The 22,405-nt window shown below is 53.6% G+C and overlaps 1 protein-coding gene across 2 annotated transcripts in view; it reads right to left on the bottom strand.

The window, feature by feature from the left end:
• Positions 1–21,733, bottom strand: part of LOC144949222 (cartilage oligomeric matrix protein-like) — a 51,742-nt gene extending 30,009 nt beyond the window's left edge. For both annotated transcript variants that reach the window (XM_078879112.1, XM_078879113.1), the window contains exons 1-10: positions 21,410–21,733; positions 15,805–16,005; positions 13,361–13,617; positions 8,283–8,388; positions 7,478–7,501; positions 6,650–6,735; positions 4,663–4,714; positions 3,820–3,968; positions 3,333–3,473; positions 1,182–1,259 (exon numbers count right to left, since the gene is read on the bottom strand). In XM_078879112.1, the coding sequence (XP_078735238.1) occupies positions 1,182–1,259; positions 3,333–3,473; positions 3,820–3,968; positions 4,663–4,714; positions 6,650–6,735; positions 7,478–7,501; positions 8,283–8,388; positions 13,361–13,617; positions 15,805–16,005; positions 21,410–21,497 (1,182 nt within the window). In that variant the 5' untranslated portion in view covers positions 21,498–21,733. The remainder of the gene's footprint in view (positions 1–1,181; positions 1,260–3,332; positions 3,474–3,819; positions 3,969–4,662; positions 4,715–6,649; positions 6,736–7,477; positions 7,502–8,282; positions 8,389–13,360; positions 13,618–15,804; positions 16,006–21,409) is intronic.
• Positions 21,734–22,405: the final 672 nt, after the last annotated feature.

Here is a 22,405-nt window from a genome sequence, read left to right as displayed (position 1 = left end):
ACTCACCTTGGTGATGGTGAGCTCACTCACCTTGGTGATGGTGAGCTCACTCACCTTGGTGATGGTGAGTTCACTCACCTTGGTGATGGTGATTCACTCATTTTGGTGATGGTGATGGTGAGCTCACTCACCTTGGTGATGGTGAGTTCACTCACCTTGGTGATGGTGATCGTGAGTTCACTCACCTTGGTGATGGTGTTGGTGAGTTCACTCACCTTGGTGATGGTGATGGTGAGTTCACTCACCTTGGTGATGGTGAGTTCACTCACCTTGGTGATGGTGAGCTCACTCACCTTGGTGATGGTGAGTTCACTCACCTTGGTGATGGTGAGTTCACTCACCTTGGTGATGGTGAGCTCACTCACCTTGGTGATGGTAATCGTGAGTTCACTCACCTTGGTGATGGTGATGGTGAGCTCACTCTCCTTGGTGATGGTGAGTTCACTCACCTTGGTGATGGTGATGGTGAGTTCACTCACCTTGGTGATGGTGAGTTCACTCATCTTGGTGATGGTGAGTTCACTCACCGTGGTGATGGTGTTGGTGAGCTCACTCACCTTGGTGATGGTGATGGTGAGTTCACTCACCGTGGTGATGGTGAGTTCACTCACCGTGGTGATGGTGTTGGTGAGCTCACTCACCTTGGTGATGGTGAGTTCACTCACCGTGGTGATGGTGAGCTCACTCACCGTGGTGATGGTGAGCTCACTCACCTTGGTGATGGTGTTGGTGAGCTCACTCACCTTGGTGATGGTGATGGTGAGTTCACTCACCGTGGTGATGGTGATGGTGAGCTCACTCACCGTGGTGATGGTGAGCTCACTCACCTTGGTGATGGTGATGGTGAGTTCACTCACCGTGGTGATGGTGAGCTCACTCACCTTGGTGATGGTGTTGGTGAGCTCACTCACCTTGGTGATGGTGATGGTGAGTTCACTCACCGTGGTGATGGTGATGGTGAGCTCACTCACCGTGGTGATGGTGATGATGAGTTCACTCACCGTGGTGATGGTGTTGGTGAGCTCACTCACCTTGGTGATGGTGATGGTGAGTTCACTCACCGTGGTGATGGTGTTGGTGAGCTCACTCACCTTGGTGATGGTGATGGTGAGTTCACTCACCGTGGTGATGGTGATGGTGAGCTCACTCACCGTGGTGATGGTGTTGGTGAGCTCACTCACCTTGGTGTTGATGCAGATGGAGTTGTCGACGCAGCCGCCGTTTTTCCCGTCGCGGCACTCGTCGACGTCGTGGCAGACCTGAGCACAAGACGACAAATCAACGCGAAGAGACGCAAACGTCACGAAGTTGCGCTTTTTGTCAGAATCAGGATATTTATGTCTATTCGAGGAATTCGATGAGCTATGAAGCTCTTTTTCACAGATGTCCAATAAGGGGCACAGGGTCAGAACGTTACAACAACAACACAAACACGACAGGAGTGAAAATTATAGAAAAGGTAAACAAATCACTTAAAAAAATATATAAATACATCTAAACAATGTTTTATCACTTTTTCAGAAGCGACCTGGCCACAAATGGTAGCTCAACCACGTGGCTTATCACGTGGAAATGTATAGCAGCCAAATCATCAAAATAATCTAAATCCATGTTGTATCTAAATGTGTATAAAAAAAACGGAGGACCCGGAGAAAAAATCCGCACGAGCACGGGAAGAGAGACGCGCACAAACTCCAAATAAACAGCAGCAGCGGCAGCAGCAGCGGCAGCGGCAGCAGCGGCAGCAGCAGCGGCAGCAGCAGCAGCGGCAGCGGCAGCAGCGGCAGCAGCAGCGGCAGCGGCAGCAGCAGCGGCGGCAGCAGCAGCGGCAGCAGCAGCGGCAGCAGCAGCAGCAGGCGTCAGGGTCGGGATCGAACCCCCCGCCTCTTGCCTACCAGGCGAGGAAGGTGACATCTCGCCAGCGTGGCGCCCCTTAAATAAGTGAGAACTAAAGAAAGTTTCTCGGTTCACATTTTCTTCGCATGGCTGATGTTGAAGCAGAGCAACAGCTGCCATCCCACACCAAGAGGTGGAGAATGAGCCGCGTGGAGCGTACGGAGTGGAGGAGTGGGGCCGCTGGGACGACGCCCCCCCCTCCCCCCCCCCTTCGGATTTGTAAATCGCCAATTGCGGTGTCGTCACAGGGCCCCAGAGGTTTTAAGAAAACTTTTTTTTATTTTCACTTGCGCTAATTACCCGCCGGTTCACTTCTAGATAATAACAAAACCCAGTGAATGACCACGAGGCAGTAAAGACGCGTTGTGGCTCGGCGTTTCGCGATGCCGCCGTCGCTCGCCCACTGCTTGTTGCGCCGTTTTGTGAGAGCGGCGGTGCGTGGTGGGTGTCGTTCACGCTCGTCCGTGTGCGGTGTACAGCACGGGACTGCAATTCAATTGTGCGGGGTGGGAGTGGGTTTCTTTAAATCATGGAAGGAAACTGGAGAAGTCGGAGGACAACCATGCAGAACATGGGGAGGGTTCATACTGACTCCACTCACACTCACTCAGACACATTCACTCTCTGCAGAACAAGGGGAGAACATACAGATTCCATATTCTTGGCTCTTACGGTAAAGTCACGTAGATACAAAAAAAATATAAAAATATTTAAAAAAATTGAAAATAATAATAAACACGACGTTTCGATCGCAACACACGCGGTCTTCATCTATGTGACTTTACCGAAATAACCAAGAATTTGAATTCCTGCGGTCACGAAAGTTTTAAGTCAAAAGTACAGATTCCACTCACGCTCTACAAAACATGTGGAGAACACAAAACATGGGGAGAACACAAAACATGGGGAGAACACAAAACATGGGGAGAACACAAAACATGGGGAGAACACAAAACATGGGGAGAACACAAAACATGGGGAGAACACAAAACATGGGGAGAACACAAAACATGGGGAGAACACAAAACATGGGGAGAACACAAACACTACACACGCATGATGGCGCCCGAGTCGGCAACCGAACCCAGGTGCTCGTTGGCTGCGAGGCGCTCGTCGACTGCGAGGTGCGCGTGTCACCACTGCTCCAGGCTGCCGCCCCACACGCTCCCACGTGGTTGCGACACTTGGCCACGTTACCCACACGAGGTGAAGACCTTTAATGTGCCCAGCTGAGAGTGTTTATTGCATGTCAGTCAATACTCTTTTAATTTCTAATTTAATTAACCTAATTAACTTGACAAAAAAACTATCTTCATGCGATCTTTTCATGTACAGAGTCAATGATGTCTAGCATGGAAACATCGATTGATTCCACTCGATTTAATCACGGGCGGCTGACAGCAGGCTCGCTCACTCGCTCGCTCCCGTCAGCTCACCTGGGGCCGGGTGCTCGCCTGGGCTAGGCCGAGCCCCGAGGCGGCCGTGCCCGTGTAGCCCGCGGGACAGGGCCCGCACTCGTAGCCCGGGGACGCGTTCGAGCACTCCACCCCCACGAAGCAGGGCTTGGCCCCCGCGCACTGCGGATCAGAGGCACCGCGGCGTCGTTCACGTGGGCTTCTAGCAGCGGACATCAATTCACGGTGGGTTGGGTTGGTGGGGTAATTTGGCGGGTGGGTGGTTAGATTGATGAGCAGGTGGGTGGTTGGATTGATTAGTGGGTGGGTGGTTGGGTGTGCGGGTCGTCAGGTGGGTGGAAAGATTGATTAGTGGGTGGGTGGGTTGGTGCTGGGGTTGGGTGGGGGGGGTTGTGGGTGGGAGGGGTGGTGGATGGGGGGGGTGGTGGGTGGGGGGGGTGGTGGGTGGGGGGGGGTGGTGGGTAGGGGGGGGTGGTGGGTGGGGGGGTGGTGGGTGGGGGGTAGCGACCTCGTCCACATCGGTGCACCGCACTCCGTCCCCGGTGAGGCCGTCTGGGCAGGGCCCGCAGCGGAATCCGCGCTCCGTGTCGGTGCACGCGACGCCGCGGGAGCACGGCCGCGTGTCGCACTGCGGCCTCCCCGCGTCAACCTCAGCGTCTGCGACATGGGCGGGGCCATCCGGTCGGCCACGCATTCTCATCAATCATCATCATCAATCACCGATCATCATCGTCGTCATCATCGTCGCTCACACCGACGCTCCCATGCAGGGCCGTCCATAGGGGGTGTGGGGCCCGTGGCAAATCACAGCTTGTCGGACCCCTCGAAGCCATCTGATACCGTGACGTTAAAGCGCGGGTCCCCTGAAAGCGCGGGGCCCGGGGCAGTCGCCCCGATTCGCCCTAACCTAGGGACTGTTCTACTTCCATCCGGCCGTCTGGAGCGCTCTTCCTTCCGATATTAAGAAGCCAGTGAAGCTATGCACTTTTACATTTCGATTGAAAACTAATTTATTTCTAACTGCTTTCTATGTTTAGTTTGTAGTCCTTCCCCCACAGCTACGATTAGCACGGTTATCTACGTACGGCGCGAAAGAAGTTCAACATATATACATACACGATGGACTAAAATAAAATAAAAAATTTAAGCGGAGAGATGACGGACAGAAGAGCATTCTGTTGTCACCTTGCGCTGCGACTCCTGCGCTAGCGCACGTGGGAGGGGTCAAGGTGACGAGAGAGGAAAGGGAACGCGGCAAGGGGGCGATGCCGACGACGTTTGCCGGGCTGCGGTACAAGCGGAGGGCGAGCGCGGCGAGCGCGCAGGATCACAGGGGCCGTTTAAACCTCACCGCACGCTCTGCACCCTTGGATCGTTTTTTTTAGCAGAGCCATTTCTGTTATCTGCACAGAGGAGGTGGGGAGAGAGAGAGAGGGAGATGAATGAAAGCGGCACGTTATTAAACACGACGACAAAAACAACAAAAAAGCCAACACAAAGAGAGGCATTCCGAGCATATTCAGCGCCGGCTTTCAATCCATCCATCACCTCCCTCCACCTGTCCATTATAAACATTTACTCGCATTGAGCCAAGTGACAAAGACTGCAGCTCCCCGCTGCCGACCCGAGTCAAATGTGTTGCCTCAATGTAATGGGATTGCTTTCTCCCGACTCAGGACTGCCTCCGTGTGCACGTAGCGCCTCAATTTCAACTTGATGCGCTTCGGTGACGGCTAAAGATAAAGGCGCAGCTCTGAAATTGCTCGCTCACGCCACTGCTGACGGAAGGGGCTTCCACTCTAGTGGGCATTTGGCCTACTCTTCCGTACTGGAAAGACATCTATCCTGGAACTCGTGGGATTCGCCACACATTACCCTACCACTACAACCTCCAAATCGATGAGCATTTATCCTCCTGGGTGGACAGAGACGGACGGAGTGATTTTGAGAAACTTGCCTTATTGTTTCAAATGCCACGTCAGAAAATTGAATCGAACCATCGATCTCTAGCCTGCAAGTCCAGTGCACTAACCACTGCACCACCACCCCCCCCACAGACACAGTGCGCTAACCACTGCACCACAGCGGCCTCCAAAAGTGGTATAATACGAGCACCTAAGCGCCGTACGCTGTTGTATAATTCAAAGTAACTTGCTTTTTGTCATACTGTGCTTCTATGTCCTCACATACAATGCTCTGCGGATTCAGCAGCCTCCAATGCCCAGCGTGGTGAAGTATGGTCATTTGGGATGGGCGTGTTGAAGTTGTATCGCTCAGGAGTGGCGCTAAGAGATGTCTTACTCCTGTAGTGAGCGACTTCCGACCCACGTCGAGTCGAAGGCTTCTGGTTGACGAGCGTAGCGGCGTCGACGGAGCTGGCCTTACAGGAGAACAGCCACGTGGTCGAAGACGAAGAGATGACGACGGCAGCGACGCAGCCAGGAATCAGACCCCACGCTCACAGCCCCGAAGCTCTGGCTCGGCGCTCCTTATATCTGCCTGGCGTGGCCAAGCTCCACCTCTGGCCACACCCCCTTTCTAGAACCTTCTAGACCCTTCGGGATGGTTCCCGGAGCTTCTCGACTGACTCCGCCCTTCACCTTTACCCCAGACACGCCCCCCTTTTAATAAGGCATTATGTCATGCAGCCATAACCGAAATAACCCCTACAGGCCGGCAGGTGTCACCCTGTCATTACACCACTATGAAGGGGTTACTGCGACAGCAGTGGACTGGTGAGCTGCACGCAGGACTCGCAATCCGGAGGTCGCCGGTTCGATTCCATCTCCAGGCGCGGCAGTTGAAACAATGGGGGCGAGTTTCATAAACCCCCCCCCTCGCCTCCTCTGTCCACCCACAAGAGTTAAATGGGTTCTTCACATTTCGATTTAAAGAACCAAGAAGATGGGTTCTTCACAGTTCATCGATTTGGTGGGGTTGACCGTGGGTAGATCCGTCTCTTCCCACACCTTCAGTCCACGTGGAGGAGTAGACCAAGTAACATCGAGAGCGTTCGCTCTTGCGGAGGCCTTCCGCCAGCAGTGGCGTGAGCGAGCATTTGTGGAGCTGCACTTTTACCCCGATGATATTGATATTGCATCAATAGAAAGCAGCCATTCTGTTACAGGAGGGCGGCCGGGGAATTGTGGCATGCGTGGCGGGGTGCGTGGGTGAACACGTGGTGGGGTGTGTGGTGAGGTGCATGGCGGGGTGTGTGGCGAGGTGCATGGTGGGGTGCGTGGGTGAACACGTGGTGGGGTGTGTGGCGAGGTGCATGGCGGGGTGCGTGGGTGAACACGTGGTGGGGTGCGTGGGGAGGTGCATGGCGGGGTGCGTGCCTGCTGCTGGACGTCTTCTCGCAGCTCCCGCAAGACTTGTGTGAGCTTCGCCATCTCATTGATCAGCAGTCGGGCGCTCTGGTCGTCTGCAAGAGAGCGGCGGATGACAGAGAAGCCGACTGCCGAGCCGGCCCAGCCAGCGCCGTCGTCCATCAGTTGTCACTTCATAACGCGGCTCGCAAAAGCAGAGAACGGGTCCCGCATCGCCGATAGAATCACGAATTGAACAGAGCGCAGCACACCGGTAATGGCACTCGCGAGCCTGAGGGATCATGCAAAAAAGGAATACACTTTAGGCAACGCCACTGCGTTCAGTTCCGGAGCGTGCGATAGATTGGCCCGCTGGAAAAAATCAGACTCGTACCACTTGAGTCTTTGACAGCTGGATGACACGCTCGCATTCAGTAAATATTCTTGTCGGAACAGGTGACGATGTGAGATGGGAAGAGGATGCGGTGGAACGAGATATGAGCGGAGTGGATGTGAGTAGAGACGAGGCGCAGGAGCAGGTGGAGAGAGAACATGCGAGCAACTGGCCCCATGCAACAATGTCTTAGAAGAAGATACACGTCCTTTGTTTCTCTATGCAAGTCTGTGCGTCTCTGTGTACGTCTCTGATGATCTCTGTAAGTCTGCGGATCATACACGTGCATGGGTCTCGATGTAAGAAGACAGTGCATGCCAATAGAGAAGAGACAGAATAGAAAACCCACGGAGATCTCAACTCGGACCAGCCGACCCCACGCTACAACGGGGCTTCTGGCCTAGGAGAGGAAGAAGCGGCGGTGACAGGGCATTTTAAAATGAGATTGTACATGTGTTCCTCACCTAAGGTCCGTGAATTTGATGACACTGTGAAAACAAAGAAAACGTCAACGTATAAGACGGGTTCAATATAACACCGTGTTGCATTCAAGGATCAACTCTACTCTTTAATATCGCATTGAGAAAGTCAACACGACGATGACCATTGGGTCATTAGGGTCTTGGGTGGAAACGTCAAGAGTGATTCCCGCTCAAATGAGCATAGAGGCAATGGTGCTCATCTCCTCTTTACAGCCCTGAGCCGGTGGTGTAAATTCCACATTACTATGGCGGGGTTGGGGCGAGGCGAGGCAACTCATAAAACAACCGCTGTTAACTTTCCTACAACGTGGTGATTATTATAACGACCCCAGAGGGATGATGGGCCAAGTCATCCACCCCAGAGGGAGTTGAACTCGCAACATTTCCAACTGCGAGGCTGAGAGCCGAGCCCACACGCACATACACAGCAACATGACGATCGAAGGTTATCAAATAGAGGCGAAGGGGAGCAGGGTGGGTGCGCGTTTTGATAAACCGAACTGGGCAATTAGCCGCAGCGAATCGTGGTACCCGCGGATCGCAAGTTCTCAATGAGCGCGCATTGCCAGCTGTGGCGTACGCGTCAGAACCATCGGCGGTGACAGTTAAAATTTCACGAAATGAAACGTAACGCGGGTACAAAGTAGCACGCTGGCCAAACGCTCGCTCGGAATTACACCGGGAGCCAGAGAGGGGGGGGGGGGCGCACGTCCGTACGGGTGACCACGTGCACATGGGAGACGTCACGTGTGGTGATGGAAGGTGATCAACAGCTGTAATGTCCCACCTGTGTTGAGCAGCGTGTTGTCATCTGCCTGTTGCGAGCAACCTTGCAGACTGGCAACAGTTGCGAGGGACCCTCCCAGGACCAGCTTCATCTCCTGCAGGGAGCCCTGCCAGGCAGCGCTCGAGGTCAGCGTGCCGAGTCACGGCGCCCGCAACGCGAGTTCCATTCCCGCTCACGGCCAACATCAGCGGCGATTATCGGAACCGGTCCCAGTCCCCATGCTGACTAAGCCTTCAATGAGTACGCACGTTGAACTTCTTTCACACCGTACGTAGTCAACTGTGCTAACCGGAGGTGCGGGGGAAGAACAACAAACTGAACACAAAACGCAGCTCTAAAGAAATCAGTTTTCAGTCCTCGCTACGGTGTGTAGTAAACATCAGCTCTGGGGAGACAAAGACGGCGGCGTGGTGCTGTCCACCCACCCCCTCGTGTGCCGTTCCGGTCTTCATAGGTGCTCGCGAACAGCACTTGCCCCAAGAGTCTGTTCAAGGCTATACAGGGGATCTTTGTCTTTCTTTCGTAGAGGGTGGTGGGGGTGATGAGGGTGGTAAAGATTGTAGATGTTCGTGGTTGTGCTAAGTTGAGTTGGTGCTGGGCGATGCGAGTGGGTGGCAATGGGTGATGGTTGTGTCGATGATTAGTGGATTATGAGTAGTGGTGGTGGTAATGGTAGATGATGGTGGGTGGTCACAGCGGTGGTGGTCACAGTGGTGGTGGTCACAGTGGTGGTGGTGGTCACGGTGGTGGTGGTCACAGTGGTGGTCACAGTGGTGGTGGTCACAGTGGTGGTGGTGGTCACAGTGGTGGTGGTGGTCACGGTGGTGGTGGTCACAGTGGTGGTGGTGGTCACAGTGGTGGTCACGGTGGTGGTGGTCAGTGGTGGTGGTGGTGGTCACAGTGGTGGTGGTGGTCACAGTAGTGGTGGTCACAGTGGTGGTGGTCACGGTGGTGGTGGTGGTCACAGTGGTGGTGGTGGTCACGGTGGTGGTGGTCACAGTGGTGGTGGTGGTCACGGTGGTGGTCACAGTGGTGGTGGTCACAGTGGTGGTGGTGGTCACGGTGGTGGTTGTGGTGGTCACGGTGGTGGTGGTCACAGTGGTGGTGGTGGTCACGGTGGTGGTCACAGTGGTGGTGGTGGTCACAGTGGTGGTGGTGGTCACGGTGGTGGTGGTCACAGTGGTGGTGGTCACGGTGGTGGTGGTGGTCACAGTGGTGGTGGTGGTCACAGTGGTGGTGGTGGTCACAGTGGTGGTGGTGGTCACAGTGGTGGTGGTGGTGGTCACAGTGGTGGGTGGTATTCGTGATGGTTGATGGTGAGTGTAGCGAGTGAGAGTTGTGATTGAGGTGGTGGTGGTGGTGGAGAGTGCACAGACTTAAACACACTCTGGACATAAATGTTTCCATCGTATGGGGATTCTATCGACATTTGACACTCAGTATTTCCCGTTGAATCCAAATAAGAAAAATGCACTCTGGAATGTTGCTTCTGGCTATGAACATTAAATCGAAACTGCACACCGGTCTCTAAGACGCAACGTGCTCTCGCGTTGCCTCGATCATCTCGTCTCATTCCACACCCCCCGGTCGTTCACGGCCCCCATCCAAGTAAGGCCCACGGAGCTATAGAAGCTATAGAAGCTATAGAGTGAATACGGCTACACGTGAACACGTGAACACGGCTGCTTTGCGCGTTTCCGACGACTTCTGTTGCCGTTGTCGCTGCGCGCGCGAGAGACGTCGCGCCCCGGGATCAGCGGCGCTGGGGGGGGGGGGGGGCCGGAGGGGGGGGGCCGAGTCGTGGGAGCGCGTGGGGCCCCGGGGGGGGGGGCGAGTCGTGGGCGCTGGGGGGGCCCCGGGGGGGGGGTGGGGGGCTCGAGTCGTGGGCGCGCGGGTCCCGGCACGCCCGGGGCTCGATGAGCGGTCCCTTGAAGACGCCGCCGACCCACGTCTCGTCAACCCACGCGCGGCGCGTGGGTTGACGAGACTCGGGCGACGGCGACCTCTGTCCGGCCTTCCAACTGAATTGACGCGCCGTCGATATTTATTTATTTATTATAAGAAGTCCGTGCACCGCAGTGCGTCTGCAGCGCTGCCGCGGCGGCGTTGGCGCCTGCGAGCGCGTCTCTCCGTGCCGCTGTGGCGCGTCACGGGAGCGCGGAGAGACGCGCGGAGCGTGGAGCCATGCGCGGGTTTGTGGCCCCGATCTGCTTCGACAGCCCGAGAGGTGATTCGAAAGCATCGCACGATCCAAATCTTCACCGCGCCGCCGATACGCAGCCAATGTCACCGACATCCCCCAAGCCTCAGCAGTGGCCGGTGACTGGCTTCGTGACCTCTACGTGCACACGTACAGCGTGTACGCGTACAGCGTGTACACGTACAGCCTCTACGTGTACACGTACACTGTGTACACGTACAGCCTCTACGTGTACACGTACACTGTGTACACGTACACTGTGTACACGTACACTGTGTACACGTACACTGTGTACACGTACAGCGCGTGGCTGCTGCTGCTGCCTCCACAGCAGCCTCAGCGCTGTGGAGGCAGCAGCAGCAGCGAGGGTTGGTGGATCACACCCAGATGTCGTGGAACTCCCTTCCCGTGGGCGTCATGGAGGAGCCGTGCCCCCCCCCCGGCTTGCCCGGAGAAGACAGTGCAGTATGAGATCTCTTTTACCAGTGGCAAAATATAATGGTAGGTTTTTACCCTTTTAACTGGTACAAAACTGACACCTTTATTCAAGGCATCATGTTTGCAATGACCACAACACAAGTAGTCAATAAAGCAAACAAAAAGAAGCAACTCTGATAAGGATAATAATATGCACTGTCCTTGAAGTTGATTGGCCCACACCCGAGACGGCTTTCTTTAGAGCCTAGTCCCCATTGGTGTAGGGCCAGATGACACCAGAAGGCGTACAACTCAAAAACAGTGCAATATCAGAGTATTGAGAGTTCGGGGTAAACATTTACACTATGAGATCTCTTTTACCAGTTTATTGCACTGTTTTTGAGTTGTACGCCTTCTGGTGTCATCTGGCCCTACACCAATGGGGACTAGGCTCTAAAGAAAGCCGTCTCGGGTGTGGGCCAATCAACTTCAAGGACAGTGCATATTATTATCCTTATCAGAGTTGCTTCTTTTTGTTTGCTTTATTGACTACTTGTGTTGTGGTCATTGCAAACATGATGCCTTGAATAAAGGTGTCAGTTTTGTACCAGTTAAAAGGGTAAAAACCTACCATTATATTTTGCCACTGGTAAAAGAGATCTCATAGTGTAAATGTTTACCCCGAACTCTCAATACTCTGATATTGCACTGTTTTTGAGTTGTACGCCTTCTGGTGTCATCTGGCCCTACACCAATGGGGACTAGGCTCTAAAGAAAGCCGTCTCGGGTGTGGGCCAATCAACTTCAAGGACAGTGCATATTATTATCCTTATCAGAGTTTCTTCTTTTTGTTTGCTTTATTGACTACTTGTGTTGTGGTCATTGCAAACATGATGCCTTGAATAAAGGTGTCAGTTTTGTACCAGTTAAAAGGGTAAAACTCTACCATTAAGACAGTGCAGGTGAACAGACGAAGCGGCCTCCCACGTGGTCCATAGGCATGGGCCAATGCCTGGAACGTCACCTCTATGACGTATGTGTTGAGATGTGTTGGTTCGTTCTGCTTGTGCACAACTGCCAACGCAGCAGCAGCATCACCAGACTATTTAAATGAATATTGGTAATGACCATGTACATGCAACACGTACAGCACTCGTGTCAATCCACTGCTGGATGAGGGCCTCCCCACGCCTGTGTGGTGGTCATCATCCATCCAAATGCTATCCAGGCTCAAACCCGCTTAGCTTCTGAGCGCTGATGAGACCCGGCACGTTCCGAGTGATTATGTCATAAGGCGATCGCGGTTTGTAAAATACGTGATGTATAACTCTATAGGCCGCAGGTCTCTGCATATAGCGTAGATCACCAACGGCCATAGATACCCGCCACGGAACTTTAAATGGGCCACATCTGTAGACCAAGTTTCTCTCAAACCATGGCTGTCAACTAAGGATAGAGAATGATGTCATTGGACCTGGCGGGGAGGGGGGGATGGAGGGGGCTGTCATTCTACAAGGCACACATTGTCGAGGAATACACCACAGCAGACGGGAATTGCGTCGTGCCTGCTTGTTTTTAGACATTACGATAAGATAACCGGGCTGACTCTTGGCATTGCACTTTGGGTGTGGGCGCTGGAGTCTGGAGCAAGGCAGGGAGCGCGCGAGACGGCTGGACGCGTCCCCTCGTGTCCACACGTTCTGCGGCCTCGCTGCTCGACCCCTAGCCCAGGGCCTTACATTTCAGCCGGGTCCGTCCGCGGTGGAAATGGTCACCAGCACAACCGGACTGAGATTGGCAGAGATCGCCGGTTCGATCCAATCTCCCGGAGCGACGAGTGAAACGACGCGGCGAGCTTCTTCAATCGCCCCCCGCCTTTTGTCAGGCCACGAGCAGTCAGCAAATCGGTGCACCACAGTTGGTAGATGGGCAGGCCACGCTATGGTGGGCGAGATATGTCGCTCCGGTGGGAGAGAGTCGGCCACACAGCCTCGAGATGGGCTCTCGAGAGCTCCTTCTAGTCGAGGCCCTTCTGCCAGCAATGGCCTGAACAAGAAATTGCAGGACTGCACCTTTTACCTTGTACCTTTCCGGATCAATGATACAATAATTAATACCGTACCCGGCACACCACATACACCTTCCACTGTGATGGTGGCTGCCAATCACATGCCATCCACTCCAGGCTGCCAGCGACCCAGAACAATCTTTTTAAGTGATATCAATCAAACCCTGACCTGCCCTGACCCGCACCACCCTGACTCACGCTGCCCTGCCCGCCCTGACCTGCCCTGACCCGCACCACCCTGACTCACGCTGCCCTGCCCGCCCTAACCTGCCCTGACCCGCACCACCCTGACCCCCCCCCCATGCCCTGTCCTTCCCTGACCCACCCTTCCCTGCCCTTCCCTGACCTGCCATGACCCACACCACTCTGACCCGCCCCCCCCCCTGCCCTGACCTGCACGCGAAAGGCCGAGAGCTGCCCCGTGCGGATGGTCAGCCGACTCGCGTCGCCGGGCAGCGAGCGCAGGATCGGGGGCAGCCCCGCGGCCGAGTCGACGAGGCGGCAGTCGACGAAGAGGCTCACGGTGGCGTGGCCGCCCCGCAGGCCCTCGAGGCGCACGAGCAGCGAGTGCCGCTCGCCGTCGGCCACCGCCACGCGCTGCAGGGTGACGAGGTGAGGCGTCCCGTCGGCCTTGAGGTAGCGCACGCCCGCTGCGCGAGAATTGGGGGAGAGATGCGGCCACGAGTCGCCCGCGTTGCGCCCGATGATGCGCGCTTAAGCTATTTTTATTTTACCAGGTAAAGCCCACTGAGCTATGGAGCTCTTTTTCAGAAGCGACCTGGCCGCAAGTGATAGGCCAACGAAGTGGCTTATCGCGTGGACATTTATAGCAGCCAAAGTCTGACAGCGAATCTTTCGAGATGTGGAGTGTAAAACTAGAGGACCCGGAAAAATACACGCGACTACGGGGAGAACATCAAAATATACAGCAGACGTCAGAGTCGGTATTGAAACCCACAACTCCCTATATACCAGGCGAGGTAGTTAACATCTCACCACTGCAGCACCCTCACAACGTGAACGAGCGAGCAGTACGCCACCAACACGTGACTCGCCCTTTCACGTAACACAAATATATCCACAGCAAACCCCCAGTTAGCGTCGGGGATGCATTCCTGAAAGGTACAACGACGAATATCAAAACAACGTGAATCAAAGCAGTTTAGAGGGTGAGGTGGAGGCAAAGCCTAAGAAGCGACGGATACGAGAAATGATGGATGGTGCTGTCAGCAACGTGAACTCGGGGTTGAAGCCACCCAAACCAGACAGCGGTGTTAGTGAAGTGACGACGTAGTTGTGAAACGACGTTGAAGGGGGAGCCGTAAATCGGGGTATCGCTGTGCATGCGGGATTTAGACACATCCCGTCAGCCACACGGCCTTCTGAGAATGCATCATTGCAGCAGAAGTTGGTTCCAGTATAAGCAAATCAAACTCTGAACCGGCTTTGACACGCATTGCCACATCCGTAGAGTCGGGCGTGTTGATGAGAACCAATACTGCATCCTGCCAGTTGTATATATCATAGGGCAAGAACCCCTCTCTGCTATCTTAGTTCGATGCAAAGTCTAAATAATGCAGGACGCAGAATATTAATTCAGCGTCATTGTCCATATAAGTAGCAACACAATCGTCGGATCTCATAAGCCAAGCAGGCACGAGCCTGGTCACGACTTGGTATTGCGGAATTTAGTTTAGCTTTTATTTTCAAAGCACCTCGTCGTCTTTCAAAGCGATGCCCTTCCAATGTTCCAAGTTCCATGTTCTCGGTGCAAGTGGATTCATGCCGGAACGGGCTGATTCATTAACTCACAGGGGCACCTCATCATAATTCGACTCGCGTCGCCATAAATGTTGGAAACTGATTTATAAAAGTTTATGGAAGGTGGCTTTCTCAAGGTCAATACAGCTGCTGCACTATTCTCACTACGTGAATGTTACCTTTTTTTTTGCCTTGCACACCAAAAAAAGGGGCTGTGTTTTTTTTTTATAGAGGCAGGCTATGCCGCACGGTACGTGTCCATTTTTTACGACGGACTTTGAAATTGATGCCGCGATGTTATTCTAACCATCAATCTCGCCGCCTCGTGCGGTGTCTGCTACGGGACCGCAGCCACTGCAGCTGTCGTGGCTGTCCAGACACCACCAATATTTCATTTTTTGAACGGATACAAATATATAATTTTTTGCCCGTATCAAAATTATTAAAAACTAAACTATTTCATTTTTATGCTACGCAACTTTCTCAGAAGCGACTGGTTACAAATAATAACTCGACGAAGTGGCTTATCGCGGGGGAATTTAACGCAGCCAAATACTCTAAACGTATGTTTCTAAATGTGGAGGGGAAAAATCCACGCGACCACGGGGGGAACATGCAAATTCCAAATATACAGCAGGCGTCAGGGTTGGGATCGAACCCACAACCTCCATGCATACCGGGCGAGGTAGTTCACATCTCGCCACCGCGGCACCCCTATTGCCAGAAAGTGGAAAGCCTCTCCTTTTTTCATCGGATAAAAATGGGAAAAGCGCAGCTCTGATATTTCTTGCTCACGCCACTGCTGTTTTGGCCTACTCTTCCACGCTTTAACCCACAACAGACGACTTGCCGATTGATTAATTGCGGTGTATAGATTTATACAGCTGGGTAGACAGATGGCGGGTTTTAATTCAAGACATTAGCCAATTATTCAAACTGCTGTGCCAGGAGATGGAATCGAACTGGATTGCACTTTACGCAGCAAGATATATGCAATATTTTGAAATCTCCAAGAAAGGAAAAAAAATATTAACATACCACTGAATCACCGATCAATTGAGCTCCACACTTCTCACCTTTGTTGACCCTGCCGGCCAGGATAACCTCCAGGTGCTTGGTCCCATTGGCTCGCGAGTAGATCCCGACGAGCGAGCCCCCGGCGTGCGGGGAGAGGCGGAACGCGGTCGCGAAGTTCACGACGTCGCGAGAGCGGATGTTGGCGAGCGCCGCTGCTATGCTCGCGGCCTGGCCCACGCCGGTCGACAGCAGGTCCACCACTGAGGACGTGGGCACGGTCATACAGGTCCGTGATCACATAGGGTCAGTCCTACAGGTTCACTACTTTATTAAGATATGAGATGAATCCCAAAGGTCCATCACTCTAGCAGGAACATAAGAACAATTCCACAGGTCCAGCACTCTATTGACAGCATGTGATAAATCCCACAGGTCAACCACTACATTGATAACTTTTCAACTGTCCATAAGGTCCACCAATATCTCCAAAACATTGGAAGAGGCATGAAGTCCACCACCATATTTACATTCTGAAAACCATCATAGCTGCACAACGACTTTGAAGTCACGAGAACAGACCTTGAGCTCCACCACCATGACGACATTGAGAACACAACAATCTCAAAGGTCCGTCGGGGATCCTCTCCACATTTAGAGACATGCCTTTAGATTATTTGGCTGCTATAAATGTCCACATAAGCCACTTCTTTGAGTTATCATTTGTGGCCAAGTCGTAAAATAAGATTTAAAAAAGTTTGTATTTAGTGATTTGTTCACCTTTCCTATGCTTTGCACTCCAATCGTGTTTTTGTGTTTGTTGTTGTAACATTTTCACCTGCCCCGACTTGGCAACAGTGAAAACGAGCTGTATAGCTCATCGGACTCCTCCTGTCTAAACTAATATTCTGATCCACCTTGAAGTTCGCCGCCACAGTAAGGAGCTGGGGTGGACCCCACGGGTCTCCAACCACGGTGTCGAGGACACGCGAAGCGGTCTCGCGGGGTCAACCACGTGATGAGAACGTCACGGACACTTTAGAAAAAGGCCTCTCGCCGGCGCAATTCTCAACCAAATCTCAAAACCTTTTTTTTCTTTTTCATCAAAATCTATTTTTTAGTTTCCCGTGACTGACGTAGTTTGCGGAGAGTGAAGGTCGTGGGTCCTGGGGATTCATAAGTGAAGGTCGTGGATCCAAGGGCTTCATTGTGTTCCGCGTGCTCGCGAGAGTTTGCCGCCATGTGTGTGTGTGTATGTTGCCGTGTGTGTGTTGCCGTGTGTGTGTTGCTGTGTGTGTGTTTCTGTGTGTGTGTTGCTGTGTGTGTGTTGCCGTGTGTGTGTTGCTGTGTGTGTTGCTGTGTGTGTGTTGCTGTGTGTGTGCTGCTGTGTGTGTGCTGCTGTGTGTGTGCTGCTGTGTGTGTGTTGCTGTGTGTGTGTTGCTGTGTGTGTGTTGCTGTGTGTGTGTGTTGCTGTGTGTGTGTTGCTGTGTGTGTGTTGCCGTGTGTGTGTTGCCGTGTGTGTGTTGCTGTGTGTGTTGCTGTGTGTGTGTTGCTGTGTGTGTGCTGCTGTGTGTGTGCTGCTGTGTGTGTGTTGCTGTGTGTGTGTGTTGCTGTGTGTGTGTTGCTGTGTGTGTGTTGCCGTGTGTGTTGCTGTGTGTTGTTGTGTGTGTGTTGCTGTGTGTGTGTTGCTGTGTGTGTGTGTTGCTGTGTGTGTGCGTGTGTTGCTGTGTGTGTTGCTGTGTGTGTGCTGCTGTGTGTGTGCTGCTGTGTGTGTGTTGCTGTGTGTGTTGCTGTGTGTGTGTTGCTGTGTGTGTGTTGCCGTGTGTGTTGCTGTGTGTTGTTGTGTGTGTGTGTGTTGCTGTGTGTGTGTTGCTGTGTGTGTGCGTGTGTTGCTGTGTGTGTTGCTGTGTGTGTGTGCTGCCATCTGTGTGTGTTTCCGCTGCCGTGAACGCTCGCGGGCCAAGTGACAGGGGACCCTTCAGCCACATTTGAATGCCACCCTCCCTCCCTCCCTTTCTTTCTTTGTCCACGCCTCAGCAGAACAACGCTCGCATCCCCCCCCTCCCCCTACAGGGGGTGGGACGGTCGCTTGGGTACTTATACATTTACGCACGCAGTCTTTACAACACACAATCACAAAGATCCCCCGTATAGCCTTTAACGGATTTTGGGGCAAGTGCTGTTCGCGAGGAGTACCGATGAAAGCCGGCACAACACACGAGAAGGTGGGTGGGCGGCACCATGCCCGGGCCGCCTTTGTCTCCCCAGTACTGATGTTTACACACCACATCACGGACTAATTTTAAGGCTAAGTTGACCTACTGGAGGCCACGGACCGGTTCAAATATTTGCCTCTGTTTTGTCCCGTGAGTGGGAATCAAACTTTCCACTCCACTGCCTCTCTCTCTACAATACAACACACACACGCATCATCATCATCAACCATGATCAATCCTGGACGAAGGCCTTACAAGCCATCGCCATCTCTCATGGCCATGAGACGCGGCACTCCACCTTGCACACACGAGCTGATGTTCTCCTTCCATCTCCCAGGCGGACGTCCTCCTGGGCACGTTCCATTCGTGGGCTGCCACCCTCTCACTATGCCAATCGTCACAATGATGTCCATAACCTGCGCGTGTGTTCTCTCAGCGTACATCTCCCCACGCTTCTCTGTAAACTTTACATTCTTAGCAAATTTTACGAGAGAAGTCAGAACAGCAAATGTGCACTCCATCTGTTCCACGTGTATGGGATAGTGATGCTTCTGTCGCACGTGTGCGTTTTCTCCACTCATTCATTAGCAGGAAACATCTTAATATGTAGAGGACCGCAGAGCTACGGCAACTGTTGGTCGCACTGGCTCTTCTGCGGTTCTTCCTGTGCGCCGTTGCGTTACGCGTTTACATTACTGTCATTATTATCCAGCAGCAATTTTTTTAATAATGCATTCTGCGGATGAAGCCTGTTATACAATTCCTGCTGGGATGCCATGCAGATGCTATTGGCAAGAGCACTTTATTACTGCACAATAAGGCAGAAGAGTCTTTCACATATATACATACTGTATATATTACGATTTATACTGTGGTTTGTTTCAATTTGCGTACGAATGCTTCCGAAGTATACAATGCGTGAAAACTAATTGTTATGCATCATATGCGTGTGGGACAAGAGTCTTACATCTGAGCCCCGAATCGGATGCATCGCACCTGCAGTGGAACCCCCACAGAACACTGCATCGGTACCGTTCTCACTCACTGACGCCACCACATCGCACTGACTCACCCTCTTAAAGGTCCCTCTCATCTCACTCGACTCCCCTCCACGCTCTCTCCTACCTCCCCCCTCTCATCTCACTCTACTCCCCTCCACGCACTCTCCTACCTCCCCCCTCTCATCTCACTCTACTCCCCTCCACGCTCTCTCCGACCTCTCCCCTCTCATCTCACTCTACTCCCCTCCACGCTCTCTCCTACCTCTCCCCTCTCATCTCACTCTACTCCCCTCCACGCACTCTCCTACCTCCCCCCTCTCATCTCACTCTACTCCCCTCCACGCACTCTCCTACCTCCCCCCTCTCATCTCACTCTACTCCCCTCCACGCACTCTCCTACCTCCCCCCTCTCATCTCACTCTACTCCCCTCCACGCTCTCTCTTACCTCCCCCCTCTCATCTCACTCTACTCCCCTCCACGCTCTCTCCTACCTCCCCCCTCTCATCTCACTCTACTCCCCTCCACGCACTCTCCTACCTCCCCCCTCTCATCTCACTCTACTCCCCTCCACGCATTCTCCTACCTCCCCCCTCTCATCTCACTCGACTCCCCTCCACGCTCTCTCCTACCTCTCCTCTCTCATCTCACTCTACTCCCCTCCACGCACTCTCTTACCTCCCCCCTCTCATCTCACTCTACTCCCCTCCACGCACTCTCCGACCTCTCATCTCACTCGACTCCCCTCCACGCTCTCTCCTACCTCCCCCCTCTCATCTCACTCTACTCCCCTCCACGCTCTCTCCTACCTCCCCCCTCTCATCTCACTCGACTCCCCTCCACGCTCTCTCCTACCTCCCCCCTCTCATCTCACTCTACTCCCCTCCACGCACTCTCCGACCTCTCATCTCACTCGACTCCCCTCCACGCTCTCTCCTACCTCCCCCCTCTCATCTCACTCTACTCCCCTCCACGCTCTCTCCTACCTCCCCCCTCTCATCTCACTCGACTCCCCTCCACGCTCTCTCCTACCTCCCCCCTCTCATCTCACTCTACTCCCCTCCACGCACTCTCCGACCTCTCATCTCACTCGACTCCCCTCCACGCTCTCTCCTACCTCCCCCCTCTCATCTCACTCTACTCCCCTCCACGCACTCACCTGCCTCTCCCCTCTCATCTCACTCTACTCCCCTCCACGCACTCTCCTACCTCCCCCCTCTCATCTCACTCTACTCCCCTCCACGCACTCACCTGCCTCTCCTCTCTCATCTCACTCTACTCCCATTGACATTCTCGACGTAAAACAACATGGACACAACATGTATACAACATGTATACAACATGTAAAACCACATGTAATACAACATGTAAAACAATATGCAGTATGCAAGTATTCTTACACAACCCATCGGCCGTCCGGCCTTCCTTCTGGGAGTGGATACTTTCAGCGGCATTGATTCAAGACAAGCAAACGCTGTGAATGTCAAGCGAAGGCCGAGCCGCGTGTTCACGCGGCAGTGTTGGGGAGAGAGCGAGCCGCGCGCCGGCTCCTGGCGCGTGTGGGACGTTCAGAGAGGAGCCGGGGACGATGTCGATTCCGCCCCCCACTCGGTCATTCACCCCGGACGCGGTGAGCGGGGAGCCTCCCGCCGGGGTGACGCGGGGAGAAAAACACGAGATCCTCGTGCTTGCACCCCGACACACTTCACCCCGGGAAAACAACAACAACAACAACACGAGAACGCTCGACACACACAGCACACATCTCCTGCACGCACGGGACGAGACGTCGCCACTCCGAGGATGGATTTCCGTCACTGCTAAAGCCGCTTAACACAGACAGAGACAGAGAGAGATCTCGTGCTTCCCGTGTTGAAGCAGCGCGCAGGCAATAATCGTGTGGTGTGTGTGTGGGTGGTGTGTGTGTTGTTTGGTGTGTGTGTGGTGTGTGTGGTGTGTGTATCTGTGTGGTGTGTGTGGTGTGTGTATGTGTGTGGTGTGTGTGATGTGTGTATGGTGTGTGTGTGGTGTGTGTGTGGTGTGTGTGGTGTGTGTGTGGTGTGTGTGTGTGGTGTGTTTGGTGTGATGTGGTGTGGGTGTGGTCAGGTGTGTGTGGTGTATTTGGTGTGTGTGTGGTGTGTGTAGTGTGTGTGGTGTGTATGTGTGGTGTATGTGTGGTGTGTGGTGAGTGTGGTGTGTGTGTGGTGTGTGTGGTGTATGTGTGTGGTGTGTGTGGTGTGTGTGTGGTGTGTGTGTGTGGTGTGTGTGTGGTGTGTGTGTGTGTGGTATGTGTGTGTGGTGTGAGTGTGGTGGTGTGGTGTGAGTGTGGTGGTGTGGTGTGTGTGGTGTGAGTGTGCACGCGGCAGATTTAAGCTACAGCTCCATTCGCAGGGACCTGCGATCTCGTCATGTTGGCAGAGACACGACAGCGCCACACAGGAGTGCCACTCACCGGAGAAGTTCACCTCCGTGGTTGTGGTGACCCGGGAAGAAGCTGGGCAGGAATGGATCAAAAGCGCCAGCAGGAGATACATCACCATGGCCTCAAGTTAAGAAGTGTCTCTGTCGCTAAATACACAGCGAAAAATATTTATGAGTAAAATTATATGAATATTTAAATTGACCGACAACTTCGCCTGTCACTGCTGGACTAGCAGAGCAGCGGAGTTTGTCAGACACCATCAACATTCCACGGAATGCTGCCGGGAGACTGCAGCTGCAGCAGCAGCAGTTCTGAGCGATGTTTGCAAAGATCGACAAGCCTCGAAGGGAGGTTATAAATCAACTGCCGAAAATCGACAATGGATTCTCTCTCTATATATATACGGTCTCTCTCTCTATATATATACGGTATCCCTGCAACGGCCCATATCTCACTCGGAAATATTAAAAGGTGGGAGGGATCAAGCTCGTGAGTGAGTTGAGCTTGATGCAAAAATAAAAAAAATTCCGACACCCACATAAAGGCGAGGTCTGTGTCTGCCGTGCGGGCCGCGTGGGTGCGACGGGGCTGCTGCTGCGAGAGGCGCATTGCCAGCGTCCCCCCCCCCGCCGTCAGGGCCCGGGGGAGCAGAGCCCGGCCAGCTGGCACGGCACGGCGCGCATGCACAGTCGCGATGGCTTCGTCAGGAGGGCGAGATGCGTGCGGCGTGTCCACTGCGGGCCGCTCGGGATTTCAGGTGTGGCCTTGCCGAGCTAATGGATAACGGCGCAGAAGACGAGGAGGCTTCATGTGTGTGTGTGCGTTGAACTTCTTTCGCGCCGTACGTAGCCAACCGCGCTCATCGGATGTGCGGGGGAAGGACAACAAACTAAACACAAAAATCGGTTATATAAAAAAAACGAGTTTTCAATCAGGAGATGCACTTACGCGCTGTGCCCTGGGGTAGCACAGGAGGCATTGACATCAGTCCGAACGGCGTAAAGACCACCGGCCGGGTTGGTGCGA

The sequence above is a fragment of the Lampetra fluviatilis genome, chromosome 53 (genome assembly GCF_964198595.1).
Source record: "Lampetra fluviatilis chromosome 53, kcLamFluv1.1, whole genome shotgun sequence".
In the NCBI taxonomy this organism is placed as follows: Eukaryota; Metazoa; Chordata; class Hyperoartia; order Petromyzontiformes; family Petromyzontidae; genus Lampetra; species Lampetra fluviatilis.
Note: the sequence above shows the minus strand (reverse complement) of the source record. Positions and strands in the feature narration are given on the sequence as shown.